This window comes from Oncorhynchus mykiss, chromosome 17 (assembly GCF_057628025.1).
Source record: "Oncorhynchus mykiss isolate SJ-2025 chromosome 17, ASM5762802v1, whole genome shotgun sequence".
Classification (NCBI taxonomy): domain Eukaryota; kingdom Metazoa; phylum Chordata; class Actinopteri; order Salmoniformes; family Salmonidae; genus Oncorhynchus; species Oncorhynchus mykiss.
Window position 1 is genome coordinate 71,232,684 of NC_143038.1, and position 19,042 is coordinate 71,251,725.

A 19,042-nucleotide genomic window follows, 5' to 3' on the forward strand; every position below is an offset into this window, starting at 1 on the left:
CAATGACGGCCTAGGAACTGTGGGTTATAACTGCCTTGTTCAGGGGCAGGACCACAGATTTTTACCTAGTCAGCTCGGGGATTCGATTTTGCAACCTTTCGGTTACTGACCCAACACTCTACCCACTAGGCTACCCTGCCACCCCTCTTGTCCACCTCCCTTAATTCCCAACCCACACACTCCATGTATACACACTCACAAATAAACCCCTCCACGTACACACAGCTTTCAGATTACAAATTGCAGATTGTCTTAAAGGATCAACTAGGGGGGATAAAGCCCTTTCTCTGCCAGTCACTCACAGTGACACAACACCTACTGGCTGCAGGGACCGAATTGTTACGGTCAGAGAGTAAAGAGGCAGACCTGTGGACCAGTAAACCACTGATAACAGGTATGTTGGCATTTTTAATTTGAGGGAAAAGGTAGGTTGACTTTTTAAATTGAACAATACATCAGATAATTACAACTGAATACTTAAACAGAAATATTGTATTGAGAACATTTTTGTGAAGTGATTCGTGTAAAGTGGTACCCAATAATTTAAACTTAGAAGTATGACTATATATTTACAGGGTGGCATAGCTGGTTCTGATGCATGACATGTAAGTCAATTGTATTTAAAAAAATATTTTATTTTATTAAATTATTACGTCATATTATACTAAATGCTCCGGGTGTACTTAGCCTTCGCACAGATTTGTATGTTATTATCCCGAGGGGAAAGGATCATGTAGAGAAAGGACAAGAGTAAATGAGGACAGTTTCATGTGCTCAGATTTATGTCCTTTATTCCCCCTTCAAACAAAGAGGCGCACGTGAGTTACTGTCCTCTAACCATCACACTACTGTCCTCTAACCGTCACACTACTGTCCTCTAACCATCACACTACTGTCCTCTAACCATCACACTATTGTCCTCTAACTGTCACACTACTGTCCTCTAACCGTCACACTACTGTCCTCTAACCATCACACTACTGTCCTCTAACTGTCACACTACTGTCCTCTAACCGTCACACTACTGTCCTCTAACCATCACACTACTGTCCTCTAACCATCACACTACTGTCCTCTAACCATCACACTACTGTCCTCTAACCGTCACACTACTGTCCTCTAACCGTCACACTACTGTCCTCTAACCGTCACACTACTGTCCTCTAACCATCACACTACTGTCCTCTAACCATCCCACTACTGTCCTCTAACCATCACACTACTGTCCTCTAACTGTCACACTACTGTCCTCTAACCGTCACACTAGTTACTGTCCTCTAACCATCACACTACTGTCCTCTAACCGTCACACTACTGTCCTCTAACCATCACTCTACTGTCCTCTAACCATCCCACTACTGTCCTCTAACCATCACACTACTGTCCTCTAACTGTCACACTACTGTCCTCTAACCGTCACACTAGTTACTGTCCTCTAACCATCACACTACTGTCCTCTAACCGTCACACTACTGTCCTCTAACCGTCACACTACTGTCCTCTAACCATCACTCTACTGTTCTCTAACCATCACTCTACTGTCCTCTAACCATCAAACTACTGTCCTCTAACTATCAAACTACTGTCCTCTAACCGTCACACTACTGTCCTCTAACCGTCACACAACTGTCCTCTAACCGTCACACTACTGTCCTCTAACCATCACTCTACTGTCCTCTAACCATCACACTACTGTCCTCTAACCGTCACACTACTGTCCTCTAACCATCTCACTAGTTACTGTCCTCTAACCATCACACACTAGTTACTGTCCTTTATCTTTCTCACTAGTTACTGTCCTCTAACCATCACAGTACTGTCCTCTAACCATCACACTACTGTCCTCTATCTGTCTCACTAGTTACTGTCCTCTAACTGTCCCACTAGTTACTGTCCTCTATCTGTCTCACTAGTTACTGTCCTCTAACCATCACGAATAGAGAGGTGAAAAGTAAGGTGATGATTGAAATCGGTTAGTCTATATGATGTACTTTTAATTTGTGATTTTACGGCTAATACACATGTAGTTACAGGTGTGCCAGGCAATATCCAGTCCTACAAGTGTTATTCCTACTGGTGTATTAATTTGTTCCTGTTTCCCAACACCCTCGTTGGTCCGTGCACCTTGCTTACATACAGTATGTGTCCCTTTCTCTAGTGTGATTTCCAGGATGTCCCAATCTATTCCACCCCCAGCCTAATAAGCCTGAGGGGCCGCTAATACGTTTGGAGCGATGAGAGTCTTACTGAGAGTCTTGAACAGAGACATTGTTTTTTTTAGTTGCTACATTCCAAATCAAGGCCCTGCCCTAAACCCCTATCCTCGTCCCAATGCCTCTTGTGTTTCATAAGATCTTTAAGAGCCTTATCCCAAGATTCCTCATGTGCTCTGACGAAACCAGCTGCCCACATTCGAGCTAAAACACGTGTTTTAAGACTTCAGATTAATTTGATCCTTGTCACAGTAGAACACCCTATAAAGTAGACTCCACATAATTGAGAATTGTTATTTTTGGACTTTCACTGCGTGGTGTTTTGGGGTTGAGTCATTTCACTGGATGGTGTTTTGGGGTTGAGTCATTTCACTGGGTGGTGTTTTGGGGTTGAGTCATTTCACTGGGTGGTGTTTTGGGGTTGAGTCATTTCACTGCGTGGTGTTTTGGGGTTGAGTCATTTCACTAGATGGTGTTTTGGGGTTGAGTCATTTCACTAGATGGTGTTTTGGGGTTGAGTCATTTCACTAGATGGTGTTTTGGGGTTGAGTCATTTCACTGGTTGGTGTTTTGGGGTTGAGTCATTTCACTGGGTGGTGTTTTGGGGCTGAGTCATTTCACTAGATGGTGTTTTGGAGTTGAGTCATTTCACTGGGTGGTGTTTTGGGGTTGAGTCATTTCACTGGATGGTGTTTTGGGGTTGAGTCATTTCACTGGGTGGTGTTTTGGGGTTGAGTCATTTCACTGGATGGTGTTTTGGGGTTGAGTCCTTTCACTGAGGCCTGTATCTTCCTGTATCTTACAATGAACACTCTACCAACTTGACTTACTTAAAATTCCTTTTTGTCTCATTTACTTTGTCCCGGTGAACTACTTACAACAATATATACAGAGGTAGCAGCTGATCAGCAGATAATGTCACGACAGGACACATACTGCAACATGTTTCCACCAAATAGGTCTTGCTCAGGTAGTGTTGATAACATCTGTAATTTGTGTTTTGTCCAGGCTTCACAGGGATTCATTTTTCTACACCTCCATAAAATCCCTTCTCGGAACTCATTGTGGATATGGATTCTGTGTACCAGTATTTAGGGTGAGATCTATTGTGTTCCTTTAACGCTTATAATGTTTTTTATGAAATAACCCTATGTGAATCTGCATGAAAACACCCCTTCACTTTTCTATCACAGTCATAATAATGACATAATATTGGCATGACATTCTGTCAACGTCATATTTCAACATACCTGAACATTGAACATCAATGGATTTGTTTTGTTGAATGTGCAACAACAAAAAACGTCGGTCAACAAAAAGCACAATTTTCTGTCTCCTTCTAACCTAGATATCCAGCACAAGCCAACGACGATTCAGGGACTTCAAGGTTTGCTTTCGTTTCAAGTTTGTTGAAAACTCAATTGATGTTAACGTCAGGTCTTTGCCTGGTGGGATAAAAAAAAAAAAAAATCCCATCTGGCAAAAAATAACAACATTGAACTCAAATTCTATCAGCGTCACATTTCACCCTCACTGTTCCTAGGCCGTCATTGAAAATAAGAATTTGTACCTTAACTGACTTGCCTAGTTAAATAAAGGTAAAATAAAACAAACTGTGCTCTGCTTTCCCCCCGGCAGGGATAATCTATGGCTGTACGGCGTGGGTACCTTCATGGTTCTGTGGGCCCTCGGCTGGCTGTACAGAGACAGTCTGGAGATAGAGGATATCAAGGAGAAGTATGTGTTTGTGACGGGGTGTGACTCTGGCTTCGGGAACTTGCTCTGTAAGAGGCTGGACCGACGGGGGTTCAGGGTGATAGCTGGGTGTCTCACAGACAAAGGGGCTGATGATCTGAAGAGGGCGACTGGGCCGTACCTAAAGACGGTTCTCCTAGACGTGACGAGCACCGGCAGTATACAGAAAGCTATGGAGTACACCAAGCAGGAGGTTGGAGATAACGGTGAGAGACCCATTTGGAGTGGGTATTTCCCTGACTATGTTCCTGGTTAGTAAAAACTCTGGTAACCTACCCTGGTCAGAGTCAAGAAAAGCACATGATGGGCCTAGTCGTTACTCATACAGCAGTTATGGCAAACAAAACAGATGCACTTTACTAGAAATACACAGTGGAATCAAAGGTACGGAACATCTCTGACTTGTTCTCCCTCTCTCTCTCTCCCTCTCTCCCTCTCTCTCTCTCTCTCCCTCTCTCTCCCTCTCTCTCCCTCTCTCCCTCTCTCTCTCTCTCCACCTCTCTCTTCCTCCACCTCTCTCTTCCTCCACCTCTCTCTTCCTCTCTCTCTCTCTCCACCTCTCTCTTCCTCTCTCTCTCTCTCTCTCTCTCTCTCCCTCTCTCTCTCTCTTTCTCGCTCTCTCTCTCCCTTCACCTCTCTCTCTCTCTCTCTCTCTCCTTCTCTCTCTCCCTCCACCTCTCTCTCCCTCCCTCCACCTCTCTCTTTCTCTCTCCCTCTCCACCTCTCCCTCTCCACCTCTCCCTCTTTCTCTCTCCCTCCACCCCTCCCTCCCTCCCTCCCTCCCTCCCTCCCTCCCTCCCTCCACCTCTCTCTCTCTCTCTCTCTCTCTCTCTCTCCCACCAGGACTGTGGGGCATTGTGAACAATGCGGGGCGCTCCCTGCCCATGGGTCCCTCAGAGTGGATGAGGCTGGAGGACTTTACCAGTACCCTGAAGGTCAACATGACGGGGGTGATAGAGATGACCCTCACCTTCCTGCCCCTCATCAAACAGGCCCAGGGGAGGATTGTTAATGTAGCATCAGTACTGGGTAGAGTGGCAGCTAATGGAGGTGGATACTGCATCTCTAAGTTCGCTGTGGAGTCTTTCTCAGACTGCCTCAGGTAGGTTAGCCTGTTATTTTCTATTTAATCTCTTTTAGCCCACATTGGGGGGCTTATTGTCCAAGAGTCCAATAGTCCTGGGTTGTATTCATTACTGCACAACGTGGCAAAACATTTTGCCACAAAAAACATTTTCTTATTGGTCAAGTTCAGGTAGTCCCTCCCTGGTGCGGGCAGTTTGCGTCTGTTTGGTTCCTAGTGTAAAACACGCCAGGTACTGTGACTGCAACACATATACAGTAGGCAAGTCACAAAGTTCAATACAATAAACACTCATTGTGGTAATGACCTGCTTCTGACTGCATAGAAGTTCCCCAGTATAGTACTTCCCTTTCATCTATACTGTCATCAATGACTTATATTTTAAACTATAGGTAATGTTTCTATGGAGATATGTGAACTGAGTGTGTTTTTAGAGAATGCATGTCAAAGCTTGCTGTCTTACCTTTTTTCATCAATCGTACCTGTTTGTCAATTATCTTTTATTTTAAGGAGGGATATCCACTACTTTGGAATCAAGGTGTGCATCATTGAACCGGGTTTCTTTAAGACAGCGGTGACCAGTCTGGATCCCATCGAGAGAGAGCTGCATCGCCTGTGGAACCAGCTCACACCTGAAGTAAAGGCCAGCTACGGAGACAAATACCTGGAAAAGTGTAAGTAGTAGTAGTAGTAGTAGTAGTATCAGTAGTAGTAGTAGTAGTATCAGTAGTAGTAGTAGTAGTAGTAGTAGTAGTAGTAGTAGCTGCAGTAGAAGTAGTAGTAGTAGTAGTAGTAGCTGCAGTAGAAGTAGTAGTAGTGGTAGTAGTAGTGGTAGTGGTGGTAGTAGTAGTGGTAGTGGTGGTAGTAGTAGTGGTAGTAGTAGTGGTAGTGGTGGTAGTAGTAGCTGCAGTAGTAGTAGTAGTAGTGGTAGTGGTGGTAGTAGTAGTGGTAGTGGTGGTAGTAGTAGAGGTAGTGGTGGTAGTAGTAGAGGTAGTAGTAGCAGTAGCAGTAGTAGTAGTGGTAGTGGTGGTAGTAGTAGAGGTAGTAGCAGTAGTAGTAGTAGTGGTAGTGGTGGTAGTAGTAGTAGTAGTAGTAGCTGCAGTAGTAGTAGTAGTAGTAGCTGCAGTAGAGGCAGTAGTAGTAGTAGTAGTAGTAGTAGTGGTAGTGGTGGTAGTAGTAGCTGCAGTAGTGGTAGTAGTAGTAGTAGTAGCTGCAGTAGTAGTAGTGGTGGTGGTAGTAGTAGTAGTGGTGGTAGTAGTAGTAGCTGCAGTAGTAGTAGTAGTAGTGGTGGTAGTAGTAGCTGCAGTAGTGGTAGTGGTAGTAGTAGTAGTAGTAGTAGTAGTAGTAGCAGCTGCAGTAGAGGCAGTAGTAGTAGTAGTAGCAGTAGTAGTAGTAGTAGTAGTAGTAGTAGCAGTAGTAGTAGTAGTGGTGGTAGTAGTAGCAGTAGTAGTAGTAGTGGTAGTGGTGGTAGTAGTAGCTGCAGTAGTGGTAGTGGTAGTAGTAGTAGTAGTAGTAGTAGTAGTAGCAGCTGCAGTAGAGGCAGTAGTAGTAGCAGTAGTAGTAGTAGTAGTAGTAGTAGTAGCAGTAGTAGTAGTAGTGGTAGTGGTGGTAGTAGTAGCTGCAGTAGTAGTAGTAGTAGTGGTAGTGGTGGTAGCAGTAGCTGCAGTAGTAGTAGTAGTAGTGGTAGTGGTGGTAGTAGTAGTAGTAGCAGTAGTGTTAGTAGTAGTAGTAGTGGTGGTAGTAGTAGCTGCAGTAGTAGTAGTGGTAGTGGTGGTAGTAGTAGTAGTAGCAGTAGTGTTAGTAGTAGTAGTAGTAGTGGTGGTAGCAGTAGCTGCAGTAGTAGTAGTAGTAGTAGTAGTAGTAGTGGTGGTAGTAGTAGTAGTAGCAGTAGTGTTAGTAGTAGTAGTAGTGGTGGTAGTAGTAGTAGTAGCAGTAGTGTTAGTAGTAGTAGTAGTGGTGGTAGTAGTAGTAGTAGCAGTAGTGTTAGTAGTAGTAGTAGTGGTGGTAGTAGTAGTAGTAGCAGTAGTGTTAGTAGTAGTAGTAGTGGTGGTAGTAGTAGTAGTAGCTGCAGTAGTAGTGGTAGTAGTAGTAGTAGTAGTAGTAGTGGTAGTGGTGGTGGTAGTAGTAGTAGTAGCAGTAGTGTTAGCAGTAGTAGTAGTAGTAGTAGCTGCAGTAGTAGTGGTAGTAGTAGTAGTAGTAGTGGTAGTGGTGGTGGTAGTAGTAGTAGTAGTAGTAGTAGTGGTAGTGGTGGTGGTAGTAGTAGTAGTAGTAGTGGTGGTGGTAGTAGTAGTAGTAGTAGTAGTAGTGGTGGTGGTGGTAGTAGTAGTAGTAGTAGTAGTAGTAGCTGCAGTAGTAGTAGTAGTAGTAGCTGCAGTAGAGGCAGTAGTAGTAGTAGTAGTAGTAGTAGTAGTAGTAGCTGCAGTAGTAGTAGTAGTAGTAGTAGCTGCAGTAGTGGTAGTGGTGGTGGTGGTAGTAGTAGTAGTAGCAGTAGTAGTAGTGGTAGTAGTGGTAGTGGTGGTGGTGGTAGTAGTAGTAGTAGCAGTAGTGTTAGTAGTAGTAGTAGTAGTAGTGGTAGTAGTAGTAGTAGTAGTGGTAGTAGTAGTAGTAGTAGTAGTGGTAGTGGTGGTGGTAGTAGTAGTAGTAGCAGTAGTAGTAGTGGTAGTAGTGGTAGTGGTGGTGGTAGTAGTAGTAGTAGCAGTAGTGTTAGTAGTAGTAGTAGTAGTGGTAGTAGTAGTAGTAGCTGCAGTAGTGGTAGTAGTAGTAGTAGTAGTGGTAGTGGTGGTGGTAGTAGTAGTAGTAGCAGTAGTGTTAGTAGTAGTAGTAGTAGTGGTAGTAGTAGTAGTAGCTGCAGTAGTAGTAGTAGTAGTAGTAGTAGTAGTAGTGGTAGTAGTGGTAGTGGTAGTAGTAGTAGTAGTAGTAGCTGCAGTAGTAGTAGTAGTGGTAGTAGTAGTAGTAGTGGTGGTAGTAGTAGTAGTAGCTGCAGTAGTAGTAGTAGTAGTAGCTGCAATAGTAGTAGTAGTAGTAGCTGCAGTAGTAGTAGTAGTAGTAGTAGTGGTAGTAGTGGTAGTGGTGGTGGTAGTAGTAGTAGTAGCAGTAGTGTTAGTAGTAGTGGTAGTAGTAGTAGTAGCTGCAGTAGTAGTAGTAGTAGTAGTAGCTGCAGTAGTAGTGGTAGTAGTGGTAGTGGTGGTGGTAGTAGTAGTAGTAGTAGTGGTAGTAGTAGTAGTAGCTGCAGTAGTAGTAGTAGTAGTGGTAGTGGTGGTGGTAGTAGTAGTAGTAGTAGTAGTAGTGGTAGTAGTAGTAGTAGCTGCAGTATTAGTAGTAGTAGTAGTAGCTGCAGTAGTAGTAGTAGTAGTAGTAGTAGTAGCAGTAGTGGTAGTAGTAGTAGTAGCTGCAGTAGTAGTAGTAGTAGCAGTAGTGTTAGTAGTAGTAGTAGCTGCAGTAGTAGTAGTAGTAGTAGTAGTAGCAGTAGTGTTAGTAGTAGTAGTAGCTGCAGTAGTAGTAGTAGTAGTAGTAGTAGTAGCAGTAGTGTTAGTAGTAGTAGTAGCTGCAGTAGTAGTAGTAGTAGTAGTGGTAGTGGTGGTGGTAGTAGTAGTAGTAGCAGTAGTGGTAGTAGTAGTAGTAGTAGTAGTAGTGGTAGTGGTGGTGGTAGTAGTAGTAGTAGCAGTAGTGTTAGTAGTAGTAGTAGTGGTGGTAGTAGTAGTAGTAGCAGTAGTGTTAGTAGTAGTAGTAGTGGTGGTAGTAGTAGTAGTAGCAGTAGTGTTAGTAGTAGTAGTAGTGGTGGTAGTAGTAGTAGTAGCAGTAGTGTTAGTAGTAGTAGTAGTAGTAGTAGTAGCTGCAGTAGAGGCAGTAGCTGTTATCCATCGCATGAGAATTTAGGTTAAATCATGGTCTTGTCTCACACTGGGTTAAAATCTCTAATCTTGTTTGAGGTGCCAATGAGATTATCTGGTAACTTTCCAAGAAAAACCCTTTCTCTTATCCTGTAGCCTTGTCTGAGCCAGAACAGTCCATAGGGCAGGAGCCTATCTGCTCTTTCTGTAGCATGACACAGCTTGATGTACAAATCCAATATTATTTGTCACATGCACCAAATACAACAGGTGTAGACTTTGCTGTGAAATTCTTACTTATGAAGCCTTTAAAAATGTTTATTTTTTTTATGAAAAAAAAAGAAAGAAATAGCAACACAATAAAATAACAATAACTAGGCTTTAGACAGGTATGTTCTGGGACAGAACTCTGTGTGTCCTTGTTCAACCCCTCTCCTCTCCTCTCCTCTCCTCTCCTCTCCTCTCCTCTCCTCTCTTCTCTTCTCTTCTCTTCTCTTCTCTTCTCTTCTCTTCTCTTCTCTTCTCTTCTCTTCTCTTCTCCTCTCCTCTCCTCTCCTCTCCTCTCCTCTCCCCTCCCCTCCCCTCCTCTCCTCTCCTCTCCCCTCCCCTCCTCTCCTCTCCTCTCTTTTCTATTCTTCTCCCCTCCCATCACCTTTCATTTCCTCCCTCCTCTCCCCTCCCCTCTCCTTCAGTCCTATACCATTTACTGTACAACATCTTAACAGTTTTAACAATATCACATCCCCCCCCCCCCCCCACCCCCCCCCCAACCTGTCCAGACATCCAGATCCAACGGTTGATCATGAACGCAGTGTGTGACTCGGACCTGAGTAAAGTGACTAACTGCATGGAGCATGCCTTGGCGTCTAGCTACCCCCGAACCCGCTACAGTGCCGGCTGGGACGCTAAATTGGGATGGATCCCCCTCTCTTACATGCCATCCTGTGTCATCGATATTGGGCTGAAACTGGTGATGCCACGACCTGCTAAGAGTGTCTAGAGTTAATTAGCATACAATACATCGCAATATAACACAATATAAACCCATACTATACAATACAGTACTAAAGAATACAAAAATAATGTATTGTTTGAGTTCAAATGTACAGAACGTAGAGTAGCCAACACATTTAGAAAAGTTAATTCAATGTATTTCTTTATACTGTCTGTGTTTTTAAAGCTAGATGATGTCCTATAGTTTTGAGAGAAAACATGGAATATTTGAATAATGACCTACTGTGCCTTTTCGCCGCCATTATTTATGTTGCTTAATTTTGAGCAATATTCTTAACTTATCATTTCACTGTAAGGTCTACTACACCTGTTGTATTCAGCATTTCACTGTAAGGTCTACTACACCTGTTGTATTCAGCATTTCACTGTAAGGTCTACTACACCTGTTGTATTCAGCATTTCACTGTAAGGTCTACTACACCTGTTGTATTCAGCATTTCACTGTGAGGTCTGCTACACCTGTTGTATTCAGCATTTCACTGTGAGGTCTACTACACCTGTTGTATTCAGCATTTCACTGTAAGGTCTACTACACCTGTTGTATTCAGCATTTCCCTGTAAGGTCTACTACACCTGTTGTATTCAGCATTTCCCTGTAAGGTCTACTACACCTGTTGTATTCAGCATTTCACTGTGAGGTCTGCTACACCTGTTGTATTCAGCATTTCCCTGTAAGGTCTACTACACCTGTTGTATTCAGCATTTCACTGTAAGGTCTACTACACCTGTTGTATTCAGCATTACCCTGTAAGGTCTACTACACCTGTTGTATTCAGCATTTCACTGTAATGTCTACTACACCTGTTGTATTCAGCATTTCACTGAAAGGTCTACCTACACCTGTTGTATTCAGCATTTCCCTGTAAGGTCTACTACACCTGTTGTATTCAGCATTTCACTGTAAGGTCTACTACACCTGTTGTATTCAGCATTTCACTGTAAGGTCTACTACACCTGTTGTATTCAGCATTTCACTGTGAGGTCTACTACACCTGTTGTATTCAGCATTTCACTGTAAGGTCTACTACACCTGTTGTATTCAGCATTTCACTGTAATGTCTACTACACCTGTTGTATTCAGCATTTCACTGTAAGGTCTACTACACCTGTTGTATTCAGCATTTCACTGTGAGGTCTACTACACCTGTTGTATTCAGCATTTCACTGTAATGTCTACTACACCTGTTGTATTCAGCATTTCACTGTAAGGTCTACTACACCTGTTGTATTCAGCATTTCACTGTGAGGTCTACTACACCTGTTGTATTCAGCATTTCACTGTAAGGTCTACTACACCTGTTGTATTCAGCATTTCACTGTGAGGTCTACTACACCTGTTGTATTCAGCATTTCACTGTGAGGTCTACTACACCTGTTGTATTCAGCATTTCACTGTGAGGTCTACTACACCTGTTGTATTCAGCATTTCCCTGTAAGGTCTACTACACCTGTTGTATTCAGCATTTCACTGTAATGTCTACTACACCTGTTGTATTCAGCATTTCACTGTAAGGTCTACTACACCTGTTGTATTCAGCATTTCACTGTAAGGTCTACTACACCTGTTGTATTCAGCATTTCACTGTAATGTCTACTACACCTGTTGTATTCAGCATTTCACTGTAAGGTCTACTACACCTGTTGTATTCAGCATTTCACTGTAAGGTCTACTACACCTGTTGTATTCAGCATTTCACTGTAAGGTCTACTACACCTGTTGTATTCAGCATTTCACTGTGAGGTCTACTACACCTGTTGTATTCAGCATTTCACTGTTAGGTCTACTACACCTGTTCTATTCAGCATTTCACTGTGAGGTCTACTACACCTGTTGTATTCAGCATTTCACTGTAAGGTCTACTACACCTGTTGTATTCAGCATTTCACTGTGAGGTCTACTACACCTGTTGTATTCAGCATTTCACTGTGAGGTCTACTACACCTGTTGTATTCAGCATTTCACTGTAAGGTCTACTACACCTGTTGTATTCAGCATTTCACTGTAATGTCTACTACACCTGTTGTATTCAGCATTTCACTGTAAGGTCTACTACACCTGTTGTATTCAGCATTTCACTGTAAGGTCTACTACACCTGTTGTATTCAGCATTTCACTGTGAGGTCTACTACACCTGTTGTATTCAGCATTTCACTGTGAGGTCTGCTACACCTGTTGTATTCAGCATTTCACTGTGAGGTCTACTACACCTGTTGTATTCAGCATTTCACTGTGAGGTCTACTACACCTGTTGTATTCGGGTCATGTGACTAATAACATTTGATTTGAATAACCCTCATATTCAATAAGGCTGTTCTTATTGAAAGAACTGATGTCCATTATATGAACACAAATAATAAAATGAGACCAATTCATGATTTTGAAAGATTGTTTTGTTATATTCATCATTTAATAATTGCACAGAACATGTCTCTGTATACTCCTCGCCAGCCTATGTCATGACTTCTCCCTACATACCTCACTTGAGTTGCTCGAAGTATTTCAAAACATAGTCTACAGGTTGCAGCCAGCCCTTGAGTATTTGAATACGTTGTATCTTTGGCGCCAGACCTTGTGTTAATCATCTCCTAGAATGTGCTTGGTTGTAATTTCTCATTGGTCACTGTGCTGACCAATGCCCGACCTGACAATACTCAGACGTCGTCGCCAGAGCTCGCTGCTTGTGCGCTCACCGCGACAAGTTTAGAACGCGACAACAGGATTTGATCTGTATAACTGTTGTGGATTTGGCCAAAAGCGGAACTATCAGACTGCGGAGAAATAGTTGGAAAGTAACGAAAATAACGAGAAGGTTTCCCGAAGACAGTTATTCTCCTAGTCTGCTCTTATTTGTGTATAAAGTTGTAAACCATGCATTGTTTGAAAATATTACGGGTGACCAACGCAGCAGCTGTGCAAACCTTTGTGACAGACGCCACTAAAAAAGTGATCAAAAAGTGTTGTTATAACTGTTTATTACCGGGTTGTCATCGTACCGTTAAAATTCACTGTTTCAACACAAGTTCAACAGATCAGCACCGCATTGGAACAACCTCAGATATGGACCACGTGCTTCCCAAACTGTGAGTTTGTGTTTCTATATTGGTCCAATTCAATGATGTGTGTGTGTGTGTGACATGCAATTATATCTCTTAAAACAACGCTTTTCTCCTGTTGTTTTCATCAATCATCCATTAGTCTATTAAATATGATTTGAATACGTTTTAGCGTGTGTCTGTGTTGTGTAAACTGTCCTCTTATGTTGCTGTAGGAGCGGTGATGTAAAGGGTCTGTTCTCAGGAGTCGAAGATATGCTTTTCTACACCATCACAGATGGTCAGGAACAAGTCCCCGTCTCACACTTTATCTCTGTGAGTGCACACATCAGTTAACCTGTACAAGAATGGAGATTCAATTATAAACTAAATAGATTACTCTGTAGCCTAATAATATATAAATCCTTTCTCACACAACCCTCCTTGACAACAAACTCTCTCTCAGTTTAGCACAAATCCATTTCAAGACAGCACAATTAGTTTGAGTCATTGCACTTTTTAAAATTAATTATCTGTATGTTATTGCATTTTCTAAATACTATTAGTAACTCAAACAAAGGATACATTCAACTATTGCAAGAAATAGTGTGAAACAGCAGGGTGAATACACACAGAGATGTATCGTGGAACATTATTTAATTATGTTATTGTAATGAAATACTCTCCATACCTCCAGGCCCGATGGAGGACTGGAAGGAATGTGTCTGGTGAAGATCACATCAGTCAAAAGATTACCCTGTATAGTTACTACAGAGATTACCCTGTATAGTTACTACAGAGACTATATTACCCTATATAGTTACTACAGAGACTATATTACCCTATATAGTTACTACAGAGACTAGATTACCCTGCATAGTTACTACAGAGACTATATTACCCTATATAGTTACTACAGAGATTACTCTGCATAGTTACTACAGAGATTACCCTGCATAGTTACTACAGAGACTATATTACCCTATATAGTTACTACAGAGACTAGATTACCCTGTATAGTTACTACAGAGACTATATTACCCTATATAGTTACTACAGAGACTATATAGTTACTACAGAGACTAGATTACTCTGCATAGTTACTACAGAGATTACCATGCATAGTTACTACAGAGACTATATTACCCTGTATATTTACTACAGAGACTATATAGTTACTACAGAGACTAGATTACTCTGCATAGTTACTACAGTGACTATATTACCCTGCATAGTTACTACAGAGACTAGATTACCCTATATAATTACTACAGAGACTATATTACCCTGTATAGTTACTACAGAGACTAGATAGTTACTACAGAGATTACTCTGCATAGTTACTACAGAGATTACCATGCATAGTTACTACAGAGACTATATTACCCTATATAGTTACTACAGAGACTAGATTACCCTATATAGTTACTACAGAGATTACCCTATATAGTTACTACAGAGACTATATTACCCTGTATAGTTACTACAGAGACTAGATAGTTACTACAGAGATTACTCTGCATAGTTACTACAGAGATTACCATGCATAGTTACTACAGAGACTATATTACCCTGTATAGTTACTACAGAGACTATATTACCCTATATAGTTACAACAGAGACTATATAGTTACTACAGAGACTAGATTACCCTATATAATTACTACAGAGACTATATTACCCTGCATAGTTACTACAGAGACTAGATTACCCTATATAGGTACTACAGATACTATATTACCCTATATAGTTACTACAGAGACTAGATGACCCTATATAGTTACTACAGAGATTACCCTGTATAGTTACTACATATACTATATTACCCTATATAGTTACTACAGAGACTAGATGACCCTATATAGTTACTACAGAGATTACCCTATATAGTTACTACAGAGACTATATTACCCTGCATAGTTACTACAGAGACTAGATTACCCTGCATAGTTACTACAGAGACTAGATTACCCTATATAGTTACTACAGAGACTAGATTACCCTGTATAGTTACTACAGATACTATATTACCCTGTATAGTTACTACAGAGACTATATAGTTACTACAGAGACTAGATTACCCTATATAGTTACTACAGAGATTACCCTGCATAGTTACTACAGAGACTATATTACCCTGTATAGTTACTACAGAGACTATATTACCCTATATAGTTACTACAGAGACTAGATAGTTACTACAGAGACTAGATTACCCTATATAGTTACTACAGAGACTAGATTACCCTGTATATTTACTACAGAGACTAGAATACTCTATATAGTTACTACAGAAACTAGAATACTCTATATAGTTACTACATAGACTAGATTACTCTATATAGTTACTACAGAGACTAGATTACCCTGTATATTTACTACAGAGACTAGATTACCCTGCATATTTACTACAGAGATTACTCTATATAGTTACTACAGAGACTAGATTACGCTATATATTTACTACAGAGATTACCCTGCATAATTACTACAGAGACGATTACCCTGTATAGTTACTACAGAGACTATATTACCCTGTATAGTTACTACAGAGACTATGTAGTTACTACAGAGACTAGATTACCCTATATAGTTACTACAGAGACTAGATTACCCTGGATAGTTACTACAGAGATTACCCTGTATAGTTACTACAGAGACTATATTACCCTGTATAGTTACTACAGAGACTATATAGTTACTACAGAGACTATATTACCCTGTATAGTTACTACAGAGACTATATTACCATATATAGTTACTACAGAGACTATATAGTTACTACAGAGACTATATTACCCTGCATAGTTACTACAGAGACTATATTACCCTGTATAGTTACTACAGAGACTAGATTACCCTATATAGTTACTACAGAGATTAGTCTGCATAGTTACTACAGAGACTAGATAGTTACTACAGAGACTATATTACCCTGTATAGTTACTACAGAGACTATATTACCCTGTATAGTTACTACAGAGACTATATTACCCTGTATAGTTACTACAGAGACTATATTACCCTGTATAGTTACTACAGAGACTATATTACCCTATATAGTTACTACAGAGACTATATTACCCTGTATAGTTACTACAGAGACTATATTACCCTGTATAGTTACTACAGAGACTATATTACCCTGTATAGTTACTACAGAGACTATATTACCCTGTATAGTTACTACAGAGACTATATTACCCTGTATAGTTACTACAGAGACTATATTACCCTGTATAGTTACTACAGAGACTATATTACCCTGTATAGTTACTACAGAGACTATATTACCCTGTATAGTTACTACAGAGACTATATTACCCTATATAGTTACTACAGAGACTATATTACCCTGTATAGTTACTACAGAGACTATATTACCCTGCATAGTTACTACAGAGACTAGATAGTTACTACAGAGACTATATTACCCTGTATAGTTACTACAGAGACTATATTACCCTGCATAGTTACTACAGAGACTATATAGTTACTACAGAGACTAGATAGTTACTACAGAGACTATATTACCCTGCATAGTTACTACAGAGACTATATTACCCTGTATAGTTACTACAGAGACTATATTACCATATATAGTTACTACAGAGACTAGATAGTTACTACAGAGACTAGATAGTAACTACAGAGACTAGATAGTTACTACAGAGACTAGATAGTTACTACAGAGACTAGATAGTAACTACAGAGACTAGATAGTTACTACAGAGACTAGATAGTTACTACAGAGACTATATTACCCTACATAGTTACTACAGAGACTATATTACCCTGTATAGTTACTACAGAGACTAGATAGTTACTACAGAGACTATATTACCCTGTATAGTTACTACAGAGACTATATTACCCTGTATAGTTACTACAGAGACTATATTACCATATATAGTTACTACAGAGACTAGATAGTTACTACAGAGACTAGATAGTAACTACAGAGACTAGATAGTTACTACAGAGACTAGATAGTAACTACAGAGACTAGATAGTTACTACAGAGACTAGATAGTTACTACAGAGACTATATTACCCTACATAGTTACTACAGAGACTATATTACCCTACATAGTTACTACAGAGACTATATTACCCTACATAGTTACTACAGAGACTATATTACCCTACATAGTTACTACAGAGATTACCCTATATAGTTACTACAGAAACTATATAGTTACTACAGAGACTAGATAGTTACTACAGAGACTAGATTACCCTGCATAGTTACTACAGAGACTAGATCGTTACTGCAGAGACTAGATAGTTACTACAGGGACTAGATAGTTACTACAGAGACTAGATCGTTACTGCAGGGACTAGATAGTTACTACAGAGTCTATATAGTTACTACAGAGACTAGATAGTTACTACAGAGTCTATATAGTTACTACATAGTCTATATAGTTACTACAGAGAGGCTCATCTCTGTCAGTGGGTTACAAGATGAGTTAAAGTTAATTCCTGTGACATTAGTTCACATTCAAGTGCCTCTCATAGCAGTATTAATAACTTGGCGTGGCTGTTTTATTTCCAGTAAAAAAAAAGACGATTCCGATGCCATAATATCCCATAATGCCTTTCTCCCTAATCGATCCCTATCTATGTTATTTATCATTGAATTTGATTTTACTGTAAAAGTGTCTTGCGATTACAAAATGCGCTTTAAATAAAGTTTGATTTTGATTTGATCAGGCCCTGAAGAAAACTGGTCTTAATGCGTCAGACCCCCGACTGAAGGACTGTATGGACAAGCTGCAACGTTCCGTAACGGAGTCCTTTCATGACGTCATGATGGACCGGGAACTCTTCCACAAGTGAGTCGTCTATCTTGTCGGCTAGATTGGATCTAGCCGCTCCCAAATCTCTCCATACCCCTTAACCCTTAACCCCAAGGTATATTGCGTAGCATTGTTGAAGCTTCCGTATTGCTTACATCGACAGGTCTGCAAAGTCAAAAGGTTTGGGTCAAAGGGGAGGGGGTAGGGAGCGATTTGGGACCTGCTTCTAGAGCCACTCTTCCTCTCTCCACATCTCGAAACCACTCTCTAACCCTTTCTACTAAGGCTGGGGATTGCCAGGGAACTCACGATAAGATATTATCATGATACTTAAAGGGATACTTTGGGATTTAGGCTTTTAAAACAATTTTTTTATTTTATTTAACCGTTGTTAGTTAAATAATGAGGCCCTTTATCTGCTTCGCCAGAGTCTGATGATCTCATGGATACCGTTTTTATGTCTCTGCGTGAGGTTGAAGGAAGTTGCTAACTTAGCGCTAGCGCAATTGCTAACTAGAGTTAGCATAATGACGGGAAGTCTATGGTATCTGCTATGCTAGCAAATACCCATAGCATTGGCTCGCGAAACTACATCTAACTTCCTTCATACTTGACACAGAGACATCAATCAATCAATCAATCAAATTTATTTTATATAGCCCTTCGTACATCAGCTGATATCTCAAAGTGCTGTACAGAAACCCAGCCTAAAACCCCAAACAGCAAGCAATGCAGGTGTAGAAGCACGGTGGCTAGGAAAAACTCCCTAGAAAGGCCAAAACCTAGGAAGAAACCTAGAGAGGAACCAGGCTATGTGGGGTGGCCAGTCCTCTTCTGGCTGTGCCGGGTGGAGATTATAACAAAACATGGTCAAGATGTTCAAATGTTCATAAATGACCAGCATGGTCGAATAATAATAAGGCAGAACAGTTGAAACTGGAGCAGCAGCACAGTCAGGTGGACTGGGGACAGCAAGGAGTCATCATGTCAGGTAAACATAAACATAGACATAAACATGATATCCATGAGTTAATCTGACTGAGGAAGTAGATAAAGGTCCTCTTTGCCAAAATCCTGAAGTATCCCTTAAATTCTTGTGATTCGAAATCAAAATGTATTTGTCAATCTTGCCAAGTACAACAGGTGTAGACTTTACTGTGAAATGCTTACTTACATGCCTTTTCCCAACAATGCAGAGTTAAAATGTAAGGAAATTAGCAAACAAAATTAGAAAATACAAAAAAATAATAATAATAACGATTAGATACTGTAATTTTATTTCGATTTGATGTTCCAAACGTATTGCTCAGT

General features: G+C 40.7%; 2 protein-coding genes across 5 annotated transcripts in view; both read left to right on the plus strand.

Moving 5' to 3' along the window:
• Positions 1-278: 278 nt before the first annotated feature.
• Positions 279-12,280, plus strand: LOC110519410 (retinol dehydrogenase 7). Of its 2 annotated transcripts, XM_036950912.2 has the most exons (8): positions 301-394; positions 576-605; positions 3,222-3,309; positions 3,562-3,600; positions 3,852-4,174; positions 4,812-5,070; positions 5,563-5,726; positions 9,662-12,280. In XM_036950912.2, exons 3-8 carry the CDS (start codon positions 3,284-3,286, stop codon positions 9,880-9,882), a joined length of 1,032 nt encoding a protein of 343 aa, XP_036806807.1. In that variant the 5' UTR covers positions 301-394; positions 576-605; positions 3,222-3,283; the 3' UTR covers positions 9,883-12,280. The 2 variants fall into 2 exon arrangements, with proteins under 2 accessions (XP_036806806.1, XP_036806807.1); XM_036950911.2 differs by lacking the exon at positions 576-605 and having other exon boundaries at positions 279-394.
• A 258-nt stretch (positions 12,281-12,538) lies between these two features.
• Positions 12,539-19,042, plus strand: part of LOC110494787 (glutaminase kidney isoform, mitochondrial) — a 43,666-nt gene continuing 37,162 nt past the window's right edge. For all 3 annotated transcript variants that reach the window (XM_090206481.1, XM_090206482.1, XM_090206483.1), the window contains exons 1-3: positions 12,539-12,977; positions 13,166-13,265; positions 17,646-17,767. In XM_090206481.1, coding sequence (XP_090062607.1) covers positions 12,766-12,977; positions 13,166-13,265; positions 17,646-17,767 — 434 coding nt within the window. In that variant the 5' untranslated portion in view covers positions 12,539-12,765. The remainder of the gene's footprint in view (positions 12,978-13,165; positions 13,266-17,645; positions 17,768-19,042) is intronic.